We start from the raw sequence: 22,433 nt of genomic DNA on the forward strand, positions 1-22,433 counted from the left end.
CCTGAAAATCAGGAGTGCAAAAAACAGCACAAAGGGCAAACCAGAAGTTTGAAAAATACACTTCCGGTTTGTCCATTGTGCTGTTTTTTTTTTTAAATTATTATTACTTAGATTTGTATGCCGCCCCTCTCCGAAGACTCGGGGCGGCTCACAACATGTAGAAACAAATCATAAGCAATCAGACAAATTTAAAATATTTAAATATTTAAAAAACCCCATATGCTAACAGACACACACACAGACATACCATGCATAAATTAAACGTGCCCAGGGGGAGATGTTTCAGTTCCCCCATGCCTGACGGCAAAGGTGGGTTTTAAGGAGTTTACGGAAGGCAGGAAGAGTAGGGGCAGTTCTAATCTCCGGGGGGAGTTGGTTCCAGAGGGCCGGTGCCGCCACAGAGAAGGCTCTTCCCCTGGGGCCCGCCAACCGACATTGTTTAGTTGATGGGACCCGGAGAAGGCCAACTCTGTGGGACCTAATCGGTCGCTGGGATTCGTGCGGCAGGAGGCGGTCTCGGAGATATTCTGGTCCGATGCCATGAAGGGCTTTAAAGGTCATAACCAACACTTTGAATTGTGACCGGAAATTGATCGGCAGCCAATGCAGACTGCGGAGTGATGGTGAAACATGGGCATACCTAGGTAAGCCCATGACTGCTCTCGCAGCTGCATTCTGCACGATCTGAAGTTTCCGAACACTTTTCAAAGGTAGCCCCATGTAGAGAGCATTACAGTAGTCGAACCTCGAGGTGATGAGGGCATGAGTGACTGTGAGCAATGAGTCCCGGTCCAGATAGGGCCGCAACTGGTGCATCAGGCAAACCTGGGCAAATGCCCCCCTCGCCACAGCTGAAAGATGTTGTTCTAATGTGAGCTGTGGATCGAGGAGGACGCCCAAGTTGCGGACCCTCTCTGAGGGGGTCAATGATTCCCCCCCCAGGGTAATGGACGGACAGATGGAGTTGTCCTTGGGAGGCAAAACCCACAGCCACTCCGTCTTATCCGGGTTGAGCCTGAGTCTGTTGACACCCATCCAGGCCCCAACAGCCTCCAGGCACCGGCACATCACTTCCACCGCTTCATTGACTGGGCATGGGGTGGAGATGTAAAGCTGGGTATCATCCGCATATTGATGATACCTCACCCCATGTCCTTGGATGATCTCGCCCAGCGGTTTCATGTAGATGTTAAATTTTTGTCTTCTGGGGCTTCAAAACACTTCCCTGAACCCTCCGCAGGGCAAAAAACAGCACAATAGTAATCTGGAAGTGCCTTTTTCAAACTTACAGTTTGTCCATTGGGTGATTTTTTTTGCCTCTGAGGCTTCAAGGAAGCTTCCTTGAAGTGTTGGGAGGATGAAAATCAGTTGTCCAGTGTGCACATGTGTGCCAGAACCCAAACGTGGCAAAGTCTTGCATGCCCTCTGATATGGCTCCACGTGCCTTGTGCCATAGGTTCACCATCATGGTCCTATACTATATATAATATACACCAGACCTGGGCAACGGGCAGCCCACGGGCCACGTGTGGCCTGCCCGCTGTCTGTGACCGCTATCTGTGAAAAATGTCCTGCTTTTTAAAAAAGTTCTCCTCCCCGGGGCTGTGGTGGGAGCCTGGAAACAGCGGTCCGGAGGCAGCCACGCAACTCCTCTGCCCGAGGGAGGCTCAGGACATTGACAATAAGACTAGTGCTAGGTGATGAGGTCACTGTGGGTGACGTCAGGAGCCTGAGAGAGATGCTTTGGCAGAGCTGAGCGAGTGGCCAAAAAAGAGAGAAGCAGCAGCAACGGCAGTTGGGGTGCAGGCAGGTGGAGGAAGCGGCAGCAGCGGAGGAAAGAGAGGAAGAAGGAGAAGCAACGGCAGCAGCAGAGGGGGGGCAGCAACCGTGGGCCAGGAAGAGCCGCTCCCAAAGGGAGGGGCTGCCAGGGAGGCCTCCTCTGTGCAGGCGCACCGCAGGACCGCTCCCCGATGAAGCGTTAGTCCAGCCCTCTAAAACCATCCCAATATCTCATGTGGCCCCATGGCAAAATTAATTGCCCACGCCTGATATATACCATACAGGAGTATAATATAAGATGCACCCGAGTATATTTACCAAAAGCAAACAGCACAGATGATATACACTGTTTGCTGTGTATTTTTGTGCATGTGTACCTGACCCATAAAAATAGCAAAGAATTGGAGAAATGTACATTGTGGCAGTACATTAATGCCAGAAAGTTTTCTTAAACTCAGATCAAGCAGTTATTTTAAAAAGCTTCCTCATTCATTTTGTTAAGATGTCTAGCAGTCTTTAAAAAACACCTCCTTGCATCCAGATTCAGCCACTGATAGTACAAGAAAATAAAATTCTGCCTCTCCCTCTCCCAGTTTACCTCCTTGCAGCCTCAGGTGCTGAGAGTTGGGAAGCTGATAATGAATTGCTTGGTTTAACCGGCTCTGTTCATTTTTGCTGCAAGGAGATAAATTGCTAGGAAGCAGAGGCCAAAGGGTGGGGCTAGGTGGGTGGGTAGGACTATATTCGGTGTACAAGATGCACCCATGTTTTCCCCCTGTTTTGGGGGGGGGGTAAAAAGGTGCATCTTATACTCTGAAAAATATGGTAGTTATCTCCTTTAAAGGAGATAATGAGCGCCTAAAATTTGCACTCCAAAGTCAAATGACAGCTCATGCCAATTACAAAGCAGGAATGACACATGAGCATAATGTGATGTATCCATCACTGTCCATGCCATCATGTTCTGGAGTACTTGCATCTTTTGAGTAGATTTCAAAGGTAGCAACATGTAAAGCAGATTGCAATAATTCACTCGAGAGGTGAAAAGGATATGGGTTTTTGCCTGAAAGGCCTCTTGGGGTAGGAAAGTGCACAACTGGAATACTAAAGTGGGAGCTATGCTTATTTCTCTTTCAAATGTAACCAGTGATGGGGTACCAAAATTTTTACTACCAAACTGTGGGCGTGGCTTATGCATTTTGTTTCAATATCTTTCAATGCAAATTGGATGCTCTGGGGTAGAGCTCCAAATTTTGCTACTGGAACTACGTTCTTGACCGTTCCTGTAGGAGCCCATCACTGAATGTAACTCTACTTTTATTCCAGCAAAAGAGGATTCAAATTAATTCATTTGTCATCCACAATGAGTTTACAGAATTTTCAAAATCCATATAAATAAAGGAAATCCTTTCTTCCCATTGTTTCCAGGATGTCTCTCCCTTGTGGGGTGCCTCAGGGGTCGGTCCTCTCCCCCCTGCTATTTAATATCTACATGAAACCGCTGGGTGAGATCATCCAAGGGCATGGGGTGAGGTATCATCAATATGCGGATGATACCCAGTTGTACATCTCCACCCCATGTCCAGTCAGCGAAGCAGTGGAAGTGATGTGACGGTGCCTGGAGGCTGTTGGGGACTGAATGGGTGTCAACAAACTCAAACTCAATCCAGACAAGACGGAGTGGCTGTGGGTGTTGCCTCCCAAGGACAATTCCATCTGTCCATCCATTACCCTGGGGGGGGAACTACTGACCCCCTCAGAGAGGGTGCGCAACTTGGGCGTCCTCCTCGACCCACAGCTGACATTGGAACATCATCTTTCGGCTGTGGCGAGGAGGGCGTTTGCCCAGGTTCGCCTGGTGCACCAGTTGCGGCCCTATTTGGACAGGGAGTCATTACTCACAGTCACTCATGCCCTTATCACCTCAAGGTTCGATTACTGCAACGCTCTCTACATGGGGCTACCTTTGAAAAGTGTTCGGAAACTTCAGATCGTGCAGAACGCAGCCGCGAGAGCCATCGTGGGGCTTCCCAGATTCGCCCACGTTTCTACAACATTCCGTGGCCTGCATTGGCTGCCGATCAGTTTCCGGTCACAATTCAAAGTGTTGGTCATGACCTTTAAAGCCCTACATGGCATTGGACCAGAATACCTCCGGAACCGCCTACTACCGCACGAATCCCAGCGGCCAATAAGGTCCCACAGAGTCGGCCTTCTCCGGGTCCCGTCGACTAAACAATGTCGTCTGGCGGGCCCCAGGGGAAGAGCCTTCTCTGTGGCGGCCCCGGCCCTCTGGAATCAACTCCCCCCGGAGATTAGAACTGCTCCCACCCTCCTTGTCTTCCGTAAACTACTTAAGACCCATCTATACCGCCAGGCATGGGGGATTTGACACACCTTTCCCCCAGGCTTATTATAATTTATGTTTGGTATGTATGTGTTGTTTGGTTTTTTAAATTGATAGGGTTTTTAGTTTTTTCTTAATATTAGATTTGTGCCTGTACAATATTGTTTTATCGCTTGTTGTGAGCCGCCCCGAGTCTTCGGAGAGGGGCGGCATACAAATCTAATAAATAATAATAATAATAATAATAATAATAATAATAATAATAATAATTATTATTATTATTATTATTATTATTATTATTATTAGTAACTCAGGTTTTTTGCCCTGAAGTCTATTGGCTCCATTCATCATAGAGCCTGATTTCATATCTTTGGGTTTTTATGGTGTAAAAGTCCAAATTAATCAAATTTTAAATGATGTGCAGATTTTTCAAACAACTTAAGAGTAAACGTTTTTAGATTTAAAAGTTATTGAGCTCAACTAGTATAGTATTTGCATGGGAAAATGTGTCTACAGCTGAATGCCTCTGTTTACTTCTATGGGCCATTTTACATCCCTTTTTGATCCTTTGGCAATTTATTTTTTAGAATAGAATAGAATTTTTATTGGCCAAGTGTGATTGGACACACAAGGAATTTGTCTTGGTGCATATGCTCTCAGCGTACATAAAATAAAATATACATTTTACAAGAAGATAATGAAAATGAAGAACAAACCTTCATTCCACGCTGGCCAGGGGAACCTTTTTTACCTTTCTCTCCAGGTTCCCCAGATTCTCCCTATTTTCCAAAATAAGTAAGTCATTACATGTAAGAAACAAATAACACTGGCAAACATAATAAAGGTATGGATAATTCTAAAGTAATATATTATGCTACAATCATTTACAGGCAATATTTTAAATATAAAATCAAGATCAGATATTAGGGTGATATTTTTTTTGTTATACTGGTTTATTACTTTATAAGTCCTAAGCTACTGGCTTTATTTTACTATTGACAAATACCCTTATAATACACATAATCACCATTAACAGTGTTGGTTTATAGCTTAATCTGAATACGAAGTATAACATTTGGAAGATTCCTAGCTATGTTGTTTTACTGTTTCAATTGTTTTTGATGATTCACATGGTATAGTTGCCTCTATATTTATGAACAAAAGTTCTGCATTTCTAGCCAACTAGTTAAAAATCAACTGGTTCATTTTCCATCAGTGATGAGAAAAACAGCTCCTTTACTTTATGTCTGGAATTCAGCATTAACAATGCATTAAACCAAATAAACTCTAAATGCCAAAGTGTTTCTTTATGTTTGGAAATTTGGGATGGTGGGAGGAATAAATTTTGAAGAATTTTTTTTTTTTGGTTTTCCATAATTTGATGTATTCAACATCACTTTAAGATTCTCATTCCCAACTTCTTTGGCTTAAGCACATTATATACACTAGTTGGTATTTGAGAGTCATAACATAAATTTTATGGTATTTGATCAATCAGTCTCAGCACACCTGGAAACTATCAAGGAAGGAAAGGTTGATTTATGTCATAGGTATACTTTATACTTTGTATAGAAACATTCAGTAACAGAAATTGAAAATCCTACCTTATTTCCTCTGGACCCAATCTTCCCTTGATTTCCTTTAGGCCCTTCATCTCCAATGTGTCCCTGTAAATAAAACAAATATTGTATCAAATGTTTAATGTTGATAGAAACTCTTATCTATAAAGTGAGCAGATTATCCCTTGAACTTTCATATCTTCTCCATTCTGTTCCCTTCTCAAATTGTGAATGGCAATTCCTATGTCAACTTTAATATTAAAGCTTTAAAATGCTTTGTAGAAAGGAATGTTCACTGGGTTATGCAGCTGGCTCCTGTTTCTGATGGCACCATGCCAGTACCTACTACTCATCATGTGGTCCAGATGACACCTGTCAATCCACTGGTCTTGGTCCCAAGACATTTCTTTCAGATACCACCTGCACACCCTGTGGTTCGATCAGTTTGTGGACTAGTGAGAAGGAGGCTATTAGCAGGAGACATATGCAAGTTGCAGCAATAAAATGTTTCCGGTGTGGAAAGAAGAAACATATTGCAAAGAACTGATACAGGAGAAAAAAACCACAAACCACCAAGAAGGGGTGTGTTGCAGACATCAGGAAAGAAGATGCAATGTTGCTAGTGTTAGGGAAAAGTTTGAAAGAAAAACCAACATGGATTTTGGACTCGGCTTGCTCAAAGCATATTGTGAACAGAAAGGACTTTTTACAAGGAGATTTAAAGTCTTCAGATATAAACCATATTAGATTAGCTGATGGAACAGAAACTAATGTTAAGTTATCTGGATCATTGTTTGTTTGTTTGTTTGTTTATTTAATTATTTATTTAATTATTTTTTTAAAAAATCTTAAATTTATTTATTTATTTATCGATTGATTGATTGATTGATTGATTGATTGACAACAGCAATAAAATAATTCATGACAAATCTAATAATTAAAAAAACATTTAAAAACCCCATTATTAAGTAGACATACACACAGACATACTATACATAAATTGTATAGGCTGGGGGAGATTGTTGCATGTTTAGATACAACATTTGAAAATTTTATCTTTGTATCTTCAGTAAAATTTTGTTTATTAAGTGTGGGAAGGTTAACTGCTGATGGATATGTAATTCAGTTTTATAAAAACAAATGTACTATCCTGAAAAATAAAGTTATATGTGCTGAAGGAGAAATGCAAAATAAGTTATATGTGATGAAAGAAAAGAATGTAACATGGAATGCCACATGTATTAGAAACAAACCACCTCATGATAATGATTGTATTCATTATCTGCATAGAGGAATGGGTCATGCTAATTTTGGATCCTTAAAGAAACTGGCCGAGAATTGTAATGTAAATGTTAAAGGCTGCAGTAAATTTTTAGAGTGATCTGTTTGTAAAAAGGTTAAGGTAAAGAAATTTCCCATTCCTAAATTTAGCACTAGGGTAACAACCTGGCCATTTGAATTGGTTCATGGAGATTTATCAGGACCTTATAAGGCTAGTCAAGGGGATGCTAAATATGTGTTTGTGATTGTTGATGATTATATTAGATATACATTTTGCATTTTGTCAAAATATAAAAGTGAAGTGTTTGGAAAATTCAAACAATGGGTCAACAAGATAGCTTATAAAGTTGAAAAATTGCAAACTGAAGGGGGTGGAGAATTCAATAATTATATGTTTAAAAATTGGTTTAAGCGCAAAGGTATTGTGTACAGAATGAATAACCCTTACTCATCTTTGGAGAATGGTATGGTTGAAAGAAGAATAGGTATTGTAAATGCTATCAGAGATTCGATGTTAACAGACGCAGAGTTGCCGTTTCATTTTTGGGTGGAAGCAATAAATACAGCAATGTATATTGTTACTAGAACTTGGAGTTCAAATGTTAACCAGACTCCATATTATAAACTGTATAAGAGGATTTTTTTTGCAAGAAAGCCTACTGCTGTGTTTCATTTAAGACTTAATTAGGTATAGTGGTTAACTGTGGCTACTTGGTGGGTTAACTTCCGTGTGCACAAAACTCTCTCTGCCCAACAGGTGTTGGGTCGTGGCTATGCCCAATAGACCACTCCATTCTTTGCCAACTACAGCTATTATCCCACATTCTTCCCACTCAAGCTTCTTGATTCTCCAATTCCTGTCACCAAGGACTTCTTGTCTGAGCTCTACTCTGTCCACAAGGTGGTCAAGTGGTACCTGAATAAAGCTAAAGAAGACTACAAGAGATTTGCAGACTGCTCATGTCAAGACACCCCACCATTGGCAGTTGGAGACCAAGTTTGGCTATCCACCAAGTATTTGTCCTTAAAGAAACCACATTGCAAGCTTGACCAACAATTCATGGGTCCATTTCCAGTGGAAAAGGTCATCCACCCAGTGACATCATTTGATTTTGCCTAACTCTATCCGTGTGCACCCAGTGTTTCATCGGTCCCTGCTTGTTGCAGTAAGCCCTGATTGTCCAACCTCTTGTTCCAGCTTCGCAAGTGTCCAGTGTTCAAAATTATCTACCCAAGTTGGAGATCACCAGCATTCGAGATTCCCACTGGATCAAAGACTGGTTCCAGTACCTTGTCAAATGGAAATGGGAGGGAACAGACAATTGCACCTGGGTGGATGCAAATTATGTGGAAGCTCCTGATTTGATTCATGCTTTTCATTTGCACTTCCCATCCTGGATGGGAAGGACTTGGGGAAGGGTCCTGAGATGGGGGATAGTGTTGTGAGTAGCCCACGACCAGCTCAGAAACTGGGGGGGGGGCACCACAGACTGTAGAATCCCCAGCTATGGTAATGTATGAGTCAGAGGATGATGGGGACAGAGAGGAGCCAATCTTAGATGCTAGAATTAGAAGAATGAGAGACAGATACAAATATCTCTATAGACGTAGATTTAAACACTGAATGTCTCTATGTACATTTTGCCACCTCTGGCAATATAAAAGAGAGACTCATGGGAAAGGGGGCATGGAGAATCAACGTTTGTAATGGTGGATATCCTAGATTTGGGATTAAAGAAATACTTGGCTGGCAATCTGTTTTACTCATGTAAGTTCATTGTCCAGAGAGGCATCCGTCTGAGGAAACCATGAAGCCTTGTAAGTCTGTGTTTGAATAGTAGAAAAAACACTTAGGGAATGCCTTAATTGGATTTGGTTTCTGGCCAATTCTGGCTTCGCTCCTTATCTCAGGAAATTTGACTGGGAATGCCGCCAGCATGGACTAAAAGCCTTAACCTGTCTTGTACTACTCATTGTATTTATTGTATTTTTCCCTATATTCTGTATATTTTTATTTTATTAGTGGGTTTTTAATTATTATTAATTTAATATTTTAATTAAATTATTGGGTTTTTTTAAACTGATGGATGATTGGGGTTGGTGAAGTAATGTTTATGGAAGGAATGTATTGGGATGGTTGGGGTGGGTGGGGTGAGTGGGATTACGGTGTGGATGAGGTGAATGGGAATGTTATGAATGATATATTTGGCCCACATGGTGTTGGAGAGGCAGGAGGGGGCACCTATCGCTGGGGTGGCAGAGGGTCAGAATATCCTAGACCTGCTGGGAAGAGGAAGATATGGTGGGAACCATGGAGCTAGTCATTCTAGGAAAAGGAGAGATTGCTGCTTAATAGTGATCCCTTGTTCCGGCTCTATGAGTTCAACCCAGGGTACTGGTGATGAGTGTAATCCTGGTGCTGGGCTCAGGCTGCTGCTACTTAATGCCAGGTTGGTGGTAAATAAAGCTCTCCTCATCCGGGATTTGATCTTGGATGAGGAGGTCAACCTGGCATGTGTGACTGAAACCTGGCTGGGCCCAGAGGGAGGAGTTCCTCTCTCTGAAATTTGCCCAGCCGAGTTTCAGGTATGGCATCAGCCTCGACCCCAGGGAATGGGGGGAGGAGTGGCTATCATAGCCAGGGAGAGCCTTTGCCTGCGTAGACCCATTGCTCCAGAGATTGCGGGTTGTGAGTCCCTCCTGGTGAAGTTGGACTTAGGTCGGCTTGTTTCTCACGTACCTGCCTCCCAGCTGCATGTCAACAGCCCTGCCTGTGCTGCTCGAGGAGGTAGCCAGGCTGGCGGTAGGGTTCCCAAGACTTATTGTCTTGGGAGACTTTAACCTACTGTCACTCGGTGAAACCTCTGGGCCAATGCAGGAGTTCATGGCCACTATGACAGCCATGGATGTGACTCAAGTAGTACAGGGTCCGACTCATGAGGGGGGGCATGCACCCGACATGATTTTCCTCTCTGAGCAATTGGGTAATGGTATGAGACTAAGGGGCTTAGAAGTGTTGCCTTTGTCATGGTCAGACCATTTTCTACTATGGCTTAACTTCCTGAATCCAATCCTCCCCCACAGGGAGGTGGAACCAACTAGGTGGTTCTGCCCCAGACGCCTGATGGACACAGAGGGCTTTCAGAGGGTGCTTGGGGTTATTCCAGATACACTCGTCCATAGTTCGGCAGAGTCTCTTGCTGTAGCCTGGAACAAGGCTGCAATGGAGGCTCTTGACCAGATTGCGCCATTGCGACTTCTCCATGGCACTAGACCCCGGAGAGCTCCTTGGTTTACCAAGGAGCTCTGGGAGTTGAAACGCCAGAAGAGACATCTAGAGAAGCGATGGAGGAAGAGTAAGTCCGAATCTGATCGAACACTTGTAAGAGCTCATATTAAGACTTACAAAGTGATGCTCAAGGTGGCAAGATGTGTGTATCATGCTGCCTTGATTGCATCAGCGGAATATCTCCCAGCCACTCTGTTTAAGGTGACCTGCTCCCTTCTAAACCAGGGGGGAGATGGGGAGCCCTTGCAGAATAGTGCTGAGGATTTTAACACATTTTCCAGTGATAAAGTCGCTCGGATCTGGGGGACCTCGACTCCAATTGGATAACAGAGTCGACTGACAACGACTCAGTCGAGGTGACTGGGGCCCATACTTGTCCATCTGTCTGGGGAGAGTTTGATTTGGTGACACCCGATGAAGTGGACAAGGTCATTGGAGCTGTGAGTTTCACCACCTGCTTACTGGATCCATGTCCCTTCTGGCTGGTTTCGGCCAGCAGGGAGGTGACACGGAGCTGGGTCCAGGAGATTGTCAACACTTCGTGCGCCTCCTCCTCAAGAAGCTTTCTCTGGACCCAGCCATTCTCAACAAATATCGTCCAGTCTCCAACCTTCCCTTTATGGGGAAGGTTGTTGAGAAGATGGTGGCGCTCCTTCTCCAGCAGTCCTTGGAAGAAGCCGGTTATCTAGGCCCCCAACAGTCAGGATTCAGGACCGGCTACAGCACAGAAACCGCTTTGATCATGTTGATGGATGATCTCTGGCGGGCCCGGGACAGGGGTTTATCCTCTGTCCTGGTGCTTCTTGACCTCTCAGCGGCTTTCAATACTATCGACCATGGTATTCTTCTGCGCCGGCTGGAGGGGTCGGGAGTGGGAGTCACTGTTCTTCAGTGGTTCTCCTCCTACCTCTCCGGTTGGTTGCAGTCAGTGTTAGTGGGTGGTCAGAGGTCGACCTCTAGGTTCCTCCCTTGTGGGGTGCCTCACGCGTCAGTCATCTCCCCCCTGCTATTTAATATTTACATGAAACCGCTGGGCGAGATCATCCAGGGGCATGGGGTGAAGTACCATCAGTATGCTGATGATACCCAGCTGTACATCTCCACCCCATGCCTAGTCAACAAAGCAGTGGAAGTGATGTGCTTGTGCCTGGAGGCTGTTAGGGTCTGGATGGGTATCAACAGACTCAAACTCAACCCTGATAAGATGGAATGGCTGTGGGTTTTGCCTCCAAAAGACAATTCCATCTGTCCGTCCATCACCCTGGGGGGGGAATTACTGACCCCCTCAGAGAAGGTCTGCAACTTGGGTGTCCTCCTTGATGCACAGCTTACATTAGAGAACCATCTTTCAGCTGTGGCGAGGGGGGCGTTTGCCCAGGTTCGCCTGGTGCACAAGTTGCAGCCCTACCTGGACCGGGAGTCACTGCTCACAGTCACTCATGCCCTCATCACCTCAAGGTTCGACTACTGTAATGCTCTCTACATGGGGCTAACTTTGAAGAATGTTTGGAAACTTCAGATCGTACAAAATGCAGCTGCGAGAGCAATCATTGGCTTCCCCAGGTATGCCCATGTCACACCAACACTCCGCAGTCTGCATTGGTTGCCGATCAGTTTCCGGTCACAATTCAAAGTGTTGGTTATGACCTATAAAGCCCTTCAGGGCATCGGACCAGAATATCTCCGAGACCGCCTTCTGCCACATGAATCCCAGCGGTCAGGTTGGCCTTCTCCGGGTCCCATCGATGAAACAATATCATTTGGTGGGACCCAGGGGAAGAGCCTTCTCTGTGGTGGCCCTGACCCTCGGGAACCAACTTCCCCCAGAGATTAGGATTGCCCCCGCCCTCCTTTTCTTTCTCAAACTCCTGAAAACCCACCTCTGCTGTCAGGCATGGGGAAATTGATTCCCCTGGGCCGTTCCTGCTTTACGTATGGTTTGTATGAGATGTATGATTGTTTTTTATATTAAGGGTTTTAAATTGTTTTTAGCTATTGGATTTGTATTGTTCTGTTGCTGTGAGCCGCCCCGAGTCTTTGGAGAGGGACAGCATGCAAATCTAATAAATAAATAAATTTTAAAAATGCAAATGTGAAATCTTTGAGAATGTGTGCTTCTTTGTTCTGATCTAGCTGTAGATATTTGTTTATTTATTTGTTTGCTTGTTTGCTTATTTATTTATTTATTTATTTATTTATTTATTTATTTATTTATTTATTTGACTTCTATGCCACCTCTCTATGAGGACTCAGGGTGGCTTACAACATATAAGGGGGACAATAAATAACATCCTAAATCCAATTAATTTAAATTAATAGTCTAAAAACCCCCAAGACACTCATTCCCATTCCATCGACTTACAACACATTTGTCGGTCAGGGGGCGAGAGCCCAGTGGTCCCAAGCCTGGCAGCATAGATGAGTCTTGAGACTCTTGCAGAAGGTGAGGAGGGTGGGGGCAGTGCAAACATTTGGGGGGAGTTGATTCCAGAGAGTCAGCCCCCCCCCACAGAGAAGACTCTTCCCCTAGGCCCTGCCACACAACATTGCCTAGTTGATGGGACCTGGAAAATGCCAACTGTGTGGGACCTAACTGGTTGCTGGGTCTCATGTGGCAGAAGGCGGTCCCGCAAGTATTCTGGTCCAATGCCATGTAGGACTTTATAGGTCTTAACCAACACTTTGAATTGCATCCAGAAACTAATTGGCAGCCAATGCAATCCGTGGAGTGCTAGAGCGATATGAGTTTCAGTTTCTTAAAGCTTTTTGAAAGCATCCTCATGGTGATAAGGGCATGAGTGACTCTGAGTAGAGACTCCTTTCCAAATATGGCTGCAACTGGTGCACCAGGCGAGCCTGGGAAAATGCCCCCCCTCGCCAGAGCCGAAAGATGGTGTTCTAAAATCAGCTGTGGATCGAGGAGGATGCCCAAGTTGCGGATCCTGTCAAAAGTACCTCCCCAGGTGATGGAGGGACAGATGGAAGTGTCCTTGGGAGGCAGCACCCACAGCCACTCCATCGTGTTGGGGTTGAGTTTGAGCCTGTTAGCACTCATTCAGACCTAATAGCCTCCACTGCTTCATTGAGTGAACATGGGATGGAGATGTATAGATAGGTATCATCAGCATACTGATGACAACTCATCCTGTGCCTTTGGATGACCTCACCCAGCAGTTTCATGTAGATATTGAACAAGCAGAGGGGAGAGGACTGACCCCTGAGGAATCCCACAAGTGAGGGACCTAGGAGTCAACATCTGATGCCCCACTAACACCAACTGCGACCAACCACACTGGTAGGAGGAGAACCACTGTAGAATGGTGCCTCCCATTCCCAACCCCTCCAGTCAGTTCAGAAGGATACCGTGGTTGATGGTCAATGTCAAGGAGCACCAGGATAGAGGATAAACCCCTATCCCAGGCCTGCCAGAGATCATCAATCAATGCGACCAAAGCAGTTTCAGTGCTGTAGACAGCCTTGAATCATGACTGTTGGGGGCCCAGATAATTGGCTTCACCCAAAGACTATTGGAGCTGGAGTGACACCACCTCCTCAACAACCTTCCCAATGAAGGGAAGTTTGGAGACAGAATGATAGTTGTTAAATACAGCTGGATCCAGGGAAGGCTTCTTGAGAAAGGGGCTCACAATTGGCTCCTTGTGGGGAGCCAGAAAGGACCCTATGCTTGATATGGATATGCTGCTTGATAATTGTTGATTCATGTATGTATTCTTCTTTCTGAATTCCTTAAGGAAACTTCACTAAATATATTTTTAAATTCATTATGAACATTCTACAAGTTGGGGTCCTGTTACAATAATTTTTCCTGCTCACGCTATCTCTTTCTTTACACCTTATGTTGCTAGCTGAAATAATATTACATGTGCTCAGATTAAAAATGTTACCACTTCTTTTGCTAAGCCTATTTGTACATACACTGGGATTTGGTCATGAAATTGCTCTCAATATCAAAACATATATTTTAATTCTGTACTTCTTACTGGTTTTTTTATATGTGGCCAATAGACCTTTAATCATGCTAATTTGTCTGACACCCATTGTTGTTTAAGTCATCTTACTGCTGTTTTACCCACAAAATAAATTATTATTCATTGTTTTAGAAGATCTTCCATAGCCCTTGATAAAACATGTGACAGCAAAGTCTTTCTTCTCAACAAGTCTGAATACATTTATTCATATTTGGCGTGCCTGCTTTTTGGCCAAAACTATCAACATTACATCTTTAGCTATTGCAGCATTAAATCAAAAACAGATTGAACTTTGACACACAATCGTGGACAGTAGAGCTGCTATAGAATTTTTATTGTTAGTACATAATTTGCATTATAAATCTGTAAAAAATATGTGTTGCTTTATACTTATTTGCTTTTGCTGCTTTATGTAATGTCTGCCTTTTGTTATTTCTTATGGTACCCCTAATACTTATGGTTATGGATCTGAATAAGATAATGCCTTAAATAAAACAGAAAAAGGTGGAATGTAGGATATAAACAATTATTGCAATGATAGGCAAACCTATCTTCCAATAAAACATTTCATTATTCTGTATTATTTAAGTCTATAAAATTATATTCTCTATGTAACTGGAATAAAGGTTACTTGCTTATTCAGCTATTGAACTAAGGGGAAACCAACTATGATTGGATTAAGATGCTACATGCTGAAGTTGAGGCAACTCACCCCTCTTTGATTAGTTTAAGGAAATCCTTCTGTTTTCTCTAGGGCAAAAACTAATTAAGACATTCTTATACAGTGGTACCTCAAGATACGAACCCCTCGTCTTACGAACAACTCGTGATACGAACCCGGGGTTCAGAAAAATTTTGCCTCTTCTTACGAACTTTTTTCGAGTTACGAACCGGCGTTCGGAGACTGCTGGGAAGCCGCGCGGCTGTTTTAAAAGGTGACAGCCGGGCGGCGGGGCTTCCCAGAAGCCTCCCGAACGCCGGTTCGTTCGGCTTCGGGAGACAGCTGCGAAGCGGTGCGGCTGTTTTAAAAGGTTGCAGCCGGCCTGGGGGGCTTGCCAGCACCCCAGGCCGGCTGTCATCTTTTAAAACACCCGCGCCGCTTCGCAGCTGTCGCCGAAAGCCGTTTTTTTGCGGGGTTTTTTTTGGTTGCACCGGATTAATTGACTTTACATTGTTTCCTATGGGAAACAATGTTTCGTCTTACGAACCTTTCGTCTTACGAGCCTCCTCCTTGCACCAATTAAGTTCGTATCATGAGGTATTACTGTATTTGTTTTAGCTGTTCTGCCCTGATTGCAATACATTTTGCTTGCTACATGTGACAAATTAAACATTCTCATTGTAACTAGGAGTTAATGTTTTATTTTTGTGCACTCAAGAAAATGATTATAAATAATAAGCTGGCAAGCCTATGGGCAGAGTGTCATCCCAGAGAGAAGCGAGCTTTACACATCAGAAGCTGCTCACACAGAGAGATTTCCTGGCCCAGGCAAAAACTTGCTTAAAGAAATAACAATAATTAGTAAAAATAATTTACAGTGATCCCCCGGTTATTGCGTCCCCGACCATTGCGAACAGGGTAATTTGCGATTTTTGAACCCGGAAGTCAAAACACCATCTGCGCATGCGTGCCCTTTTTTCTATGGGCACGCATGCGTAGATGGCGCCGGGCAGATCAGCTGCTGGGCGGCTTCCCTGGGTCTTCCCCCTCTTGCTGGCAGGAGGGCAAAGCCCCCCCCCAGCACCCGCTCGCCCGCCCTTCGCCCTTCACCCGGGAAGTTCGCCAGGAGTCAGCAGAGAACGGCGCGCCTGCTTTAAAACGATCGGAGCAGGCCGGCTCCGATCGTTTTAAAGCAGGCGCGCCGTTCTCCGATGACTCCTAAAGCGGGGAAGTTCGCCAGGAGTCAACGGAGAACGGCGCGCCTGTTTTAAAACGATCGGAGCCGGCTGGCTCCGATCGTTTTAAAGCAGGCGCGCCATTCTCCGCTGACTCCTAAAGCGGGGAAGTTCGCCAGGAGTCAGCAGAGAACGGCACGCCTGTTTTAAAACGATCGGAGCCGGCCGGCTTCGATCGTTTTAAAGCAGGCGCGCCGTTCTCCGCTGACTCCTGGCGAACTTCCCCGCTTTAGGAGTCAGCGGAGAACGGCGCGCCTGCTTTAAAACGATCGGAGCCGGCCTGCTCCGATCGTTTTAAAGCAGGCGCGCCGTTCTCCGCTGACTCCTAAAGCGGGGAAGTTCGCCAGGAGTCAGCGGAGAATGGCACGCCTGTTTTAAAACGATCGGAGCTTTCCAATGAGTCCCGAAGACAAACGTCAAACTTCCGCGTTTGTCTTCGGGACTCATTGGAAAGCCGCACGGGTGTTTTAAAACGTCGCCGCCGACATGGGGGGCTTGCTAGCACCCCCCAAACCCGGGTTGGGGGATCGGGGGGGTGCTAGCGAGCCCCCCATGTCGGCGGCGACGTTTTAAAACACCCGCGTGGCTTTCCAATGAGTCCCGAAGACAAACGCAGAAGTTTGACGTTTGTCTTCGGGACTCATTGGAAAGCCGCACGGGTGTTTTAAAACATCGCCGCCGACATGGGGGGCTTGCTAGCACCCCCCCAAACCCGGGTTGGGGGTTCGGGGGGGTGCTAGCAAGCCCCCCATGTCGGCGGCGACGTTTTAAAACAGCCGCGCTGCCCCCAATCTTCGGCTCCTCGCTAGCGCTGCGGAAGTTAAAAACACCATTTGCACATGCGCAGATGGTGTTTTTACTTCCGCAGCGCTACTTCGCGAAAACCCGCTCGTTGCGGGGGGTCCTGGAACGGAACCCTCGCAACGAGCGGGGGATCACTGTATTAGATTTGTATACCGCCCCTCTCTGAAGACTCGGAGTGGTTCACAACAACACTACACAATGTACAAATCTAATGTTAAAAACAATTTAATGTGTGTTCTCCCTTGGGTATCTTTTGCAAGATGATGGGCTCCCCTTTTTCCACAACCCAAGCTGCCTACACGGCCAGGGTGCTGGAAAGGGTGTGCCCTTAGGGCTCACTCACGTCATTTCCAGTTCTGGGTCATTGGAGTGAGGCCTCCCACATGCTTGGCTGTGGCTTTCAGGGCTGGGCATAAGATTTGGATAAGACTCACACTGCCCAGGCAAGGAGTTACACCCATTTAGTTGCCCAGGTATTTTATTCATAGGAATTTCCGCCCCATTTAGCGACCTCTATAGGTCTTTATCTTTTATGTTTTAATAAAGTTACCCTTTTACCCAGCTTTTGTATCTGTGTGTCATTCAGCATCTGTCGCAATGCAAGATTAGTCATCACAATATGTTTTTATTTTGTGTATTATTCTGCTGAATACATGTATAATTAGGCCTTACTTTGAAAGGTTTAAGAAACATTGCATTCAAACAGTGTTTCTCAATTTTGGCAACTTGAAGATTAGATTCACCTGCCAGATCCCCCAGCCAGCATGCTAGTTGAAGGTTTCTAGGAGTTGAAGTCCATCCATTTTCAAGTTGTCAAGTTGACAACACTGCACTAAAAATAAAAATCAAGAGAGTTAAAAATTGATACATACAAAACAGCCATGATTTCCTGGTTGTCCTTTTTCCCCTTTCACACCAAGAATACCAGTTGTTCCCTGAAGAGAAAAAGTGCAAACACATGGCAATAAAAATAATTAATAAATATTATAAAATACATAGTTTGTATACTTTATTAGTTCATAGTTATTAGTTTATAATATTGTAGTGCATATTAATTTCCATATAAGAAATTATAACTTGTGACAAGACAATATGAGTAAACGTTTTTGTCCAGAATATTAACTATGTTTCAGAAAACTTCTTAATGAATCACAGAGAGACATAACATTATTAAACTTCTATTATATGTCTGTTTTTATCATGCTATAATTTGGTTTATACTTGTTTCTGTTTGGCAAAATTTGAAGAAGTATGTAAATATTCATTTCTGTGTCACATTTACATTTTTCAAAATATGCTTACAAATATGTAATAGCTAGTCTTTAAACTTTGTACATGCAAAAAAATAATTTCATTGTTTCACCTTGAGACAATTTAAAAGAAAACCTTCTTTTATTTATGTGTTTGTCAATTAGCGCTATGTGTTGTCTTTTCACTAACATTTTCATTTTCTCTGGACTGTTAATGAAATGCCAAATTGTTAAATGCCAAATTGTTTAAATGCCAATAAAATGTCAAATTGTTTTTATAGCACAAAAGCAAATAATTTTTTCAAGGGCTGTGGAGTACTAAAGCAACCAAAGCATCTTCTGAACTTACTGCTTGAAGCTCTGAAATGTTATTTTCTATCCAATGTCTAGTGTAGCCATTATTATTATTATTATTATTATTATTATTATTATTATTATTATTATTATTGATTAGATTTGTATGCTGCCCCTCTCCGTAGACTCTTTATTATATTATAAGGTGACCAGATTTTAACATTGGTAAAGCGGGTGTTCTTGATTAAAAACATGGTCTATGAAATAAATAAATAAATTAGTTACCTAAATTATCTGAGATGAGGGGAACGTGTATATGTCATAGAAGAGAACCGGCTGATACTTTTCTGTGAGCTGGATCATCGTCCTTCCTTTCATGCTACTATTCTTTCATTCTTTCCTTCATTCCTTTGTTTCTATCTTTTCCATCTCTCATTATCTCCCTCCACCATTTTCTCATTTCTTTTTCTCTCCTACTCTCTTTCTTTTCTCTCTCTCCCTCATTCTTTCTTTCTTCCTCCCTTCCTCTCTATTTTTTCTCTTTCTCTCTCTCTCCCCCCTTTCCTCCCTTTCTCTTTCTTTCTCTCTTCCTCCCTCCCTCCATTTCTCTCTCTCTCTCTCTCTTTCTTTCTTTCTCTCTCTCTCCCTCTCATCCCTCCTTCCTCTCTCTATTTTTCTCTCTGTGTCTTCCTCCCTCTCTCCCTTCCTCCCTCTTTCTCTCTCTCCCTCCTTCCCTCAATCTCGCTATCTTTTTTTCTCTCTCTGAAAGGGCAGAAGCTGCCATGGTCATTGCCAGACTGCTTTCTCCTGCTGGGGTGCCTGGCTTTGCCTTTGGATTCTTCCAATCGCAGGCCAGTTCCAAACCTGAGCTAGACAGGTAATCATGCACCACATGGCCTTCCTTCCTTCCTTCCTTCCTTCCTTCCTTCCTTCCTTCCTTCCTTCCTTCCTTTCCCCCTCCCTCCCTTGTCTGCTTCACAGATCCAGGAAAGGCTGAGCTCCTGACCTGCAGGAGGCATGCGCTGAAGTCCTGGCTGGCACCTCACTGAGGACTCCCCTTAGGCAGTGTCTGCTCACCCCCTCCCACTGCCCTTTTTCTTAGGCTCCGATCAGGGGCAGTCAGGGGCGGAGGGGGCCATGCTGAGCCTGGCCAAGGCAGGGGCCTTCTGTACTGTGTTTGGCAGGGGGCGGGCTGAGCCTAAGCCAGTGGTGGGAATGGGAGTGTGAAAAAGTCAGACAAGCAAAGGAAAAGAGGAGAAAGGGCACCAGTCAACTGTACTCACTCTCGGCTGGCTGAAGGCAATTAGAGTGCAACAGTCAGCCAACTGCCTGGATCAGATTCTGACAGATCTTGACTCCAGTTGGAATGTAGTGTCAGCTGAGAACGAGTCAGTTGAGATGACAGGGGCCCGTCCTAGTCCATCTGTTTGGGGGGAATTTGATCTGGTGACCCCTGATGAAATGGACAAGGCCATTGGAGCTGTGAGTTCTGCAACCTGTTTGTTGGACCCGTGTCCCTCCTGGCTGGTCTTGGCCAGCAGGGAGGTGACATGCAGCTGGGTCCAGGAGATTGTCAATGGTTTGTTGATGGGGGATCCTTCCTGACTCCCTACAAGGAGGCACTCATGCGCCCCCTTCTCAAGAAGCCTTCCCTGGACTTTATAAATATTGTCCGGTCTTCAACAATGATCCCATCTGTCCATCCATTACCCTGGGGGCGTGGGAGAATTGTTGACCCCTTCAGAGAGGTTCCACAACTTGGGTGTCCTCTTTGACCCACAGCTCTTTAGAACATCATCTTTCAGCTGTGGCAAGGAGGGCATTTGCTCAAGTTTGCCTGGTGCACCAGTTGTGGCCATACCAAGACAGGGAGTCTTTGCTCACAGTCACTCATGCCCTTATCACCACAAGCTTTGACTACTGCAATGCACTCTACATAGGGCTACCTCTGAGAGTGTTCGGAAATTTCAAATTGTGCAGAATGCAGCTGTGTGAGCAGTCATGGGTCTTCCCAGATACACCCATGTTTCTCCAACACTCCGTGGAGTGCACTAGTTACCGATTGGTTTCTGGACACAATTCAAAGTGTTAGTGATGATCTACAAAGCCCTACATGGCATCAGACCAGATTACTTATGGGACTGCCTTCTGTTGGATGAATCCCTGCGGCCAGTTAGGTCCCACAGAGTTTGCCTTCTCCAGGTCCCGTCAACCAGACAATGTCGTTGTAGTTTTTAACTAATTAGATTTGCTTGTACACATTGTTTTTATTTATTTATTTGTTTGTTTGTTTGTTTGATTTGTATGCCGCCCCTCTCGGAGGACTTAGGGCAGCTCACAACATATCAAAGAAAACATAACAATACATCTAGATCCAATTAATGTAATTAAAAACCCTAAAAGTTCTAATATAATTAAAAAACATTCATTACCATTCACTCCGTGAAACACACTAAAACGCTCATTTTCAGGGAGGAAGATCTAATGACCCCAGGCCTGGTGGCATAAATAAGTCTTTAAACTTTTTTGGAAGGCAAGGAGGGTGGGGGCAGAATGAATCTCTGGGGGGGGAGCTGATTTCAGAGAGGTGGGCCCCCGACAGAGAAGTCTCTTCCCCTAAGTCCTGCCAACCAACATTGTCTGGTTGATGGGACCCTGAGGAGGCCAACTCTGTGGGACCTGACCAGATGCTGGGATTCGTCGGGCAGAAGGCGGTCTCGGAGGTAATCTGGTCCAATGCCATGTAGGGCTTTGTAAGTTATGACCAACACTTTGAATTGTGTCCAGAAACTAATCGGCAGCCAATGCAGTCTGCGGAGTGATGGTGAAATATGGGTATGCCTTAGAAGGCCCATGACTGCTCATGCAGTTGCATTTTGGACGATTTGAAGTTTCCGAACACTCTTCAAAGATAGCCCCATGTAGAGAGTATTGCAGTAGTTGAACCTCAAGGGGATAAAGGCATGAGTGGTGTTCCAACGTCAGCTGTGGATCGAGGAGGATGCCCAAGTTGTGGATCCTCTCTGAGGAGATCAGTAATTACCCCCCAGGATAATGGACAGACAGAGGGATGTGTCCTTGGGAAGCAGTACCCACAGCCACTCTGCCTTGTCTGGATTGAGCTTGAGGCTGTTGGCACCCATCCAGACACTGACAGCCTCCAGACACCAGCACATTACTTCCACTGCTTCCCTGAGTGGACACGGGGTGGAAATGTACAGCTAAGTATCATCAGTGTACCCATGGTAACTCACCCCGTGCCCTTGGATGATCTCACCCAGCAGTTTCATGTAGATATTTAACAGCAGGGGGAGAGGACCAACCCTTGAGGTACCCCACAAGGTAGGGACCCAGGAGTCGACCTCTGATCCCCCACTAACACCGACTGCGACTGACCAGAGAGGTAGGAGGAGAACCACCATAAAACGGTGCCTCCCACTCCCAGCCCCTCCAGTCGGTGCAGAAGGATACCATGGTTAATGGTATCAAAAGCCACTGAGAGGTCAAGGGGCACCAGGACCGAGGATAAACCTCTGTCCCGGGCCCAGCAGAGATAATCAGTGCGGCCAAAGCAGTTTCTGTGCTGTAGCCGGGTCTGAATCCTGACTGTCAAGGGCCTAGATAATTGGCTTCTTCCAAGGAAAGCTGGAGCTGGAGCAACACCACCTTCTCAACAACCTTCCCTATAAAGGGAAGGTTGGAGACAGGACGATAGTTATTAAATACGGCTGGGTCCAGGGAAGGCTTCTTGAGGAGGAGGGGAAGCTGGGAAGTACCCCTCCCTCATAGAAGCATTGGTAATCTCCTGCACCCAGCTCCGTGTCACCTCCCTGCTGGCCGAAACCAGCCAAGAGGGACACGGGTCCAATAAGCAGGTGGAGGAACTCACAGCCTTGTCCACTTCACCAGGTGTCACCAGATCAAACTCAATCCAAACAGGTGGAC

The 22,433-nt window shown here is 45.0% G+C and overlaps 1 protein-coding gene across 3 annotated transcripts in view; it reads right to left on the reverse strand.

Annotated features, from left to right (window-relative positions):
* LOC139155540 (collagen alpha-6(VI) chain-like) overlaps positions 1-22,433 on the reverse strand; it is a 242,177-nt gene that overhangs the window by 13,560 nt on the left and 206,184 nt on the right. For all 3 annotated transcript variants that reach the window (XM_070730719.1, XM_070730718.1, XM_070730717.1), the window contains 3 exons: positions 17,817-17,879; positions 5,731-5,793; positions 4,843-4,905 (listed from right to left, as the gene is read on the reverse strand). In XM_070730719.1, coding sequence (XP_070586820.1) covers positions 4,843-4,905; positions 5,731-5,793; positions 17,817-17,879 — 189 coding nt within the window. The remainder of the gene's footprint in view (positions 1-4,842; positions 4,906-5,730; positions 5,794-17,816; positions 17,880-22,433) is intronic.

This window comes from Erythrolamprus reginae, unplaced genomic scaffold, assembly GCF_031021105.1.
Source record: "Erythrolamprus reginae isolate rEryReg1 unplaced genomic scaffold, rEryReg1.hap1 H_29, whole genome shotgun sequence".
Taxonomy (NCBI): Eukaryota; Metazoa; Chordata; class Lepidosauria; order Squamata; family Dipsadidae; genus Erythrolamprus; species Erythrolamprus reginae.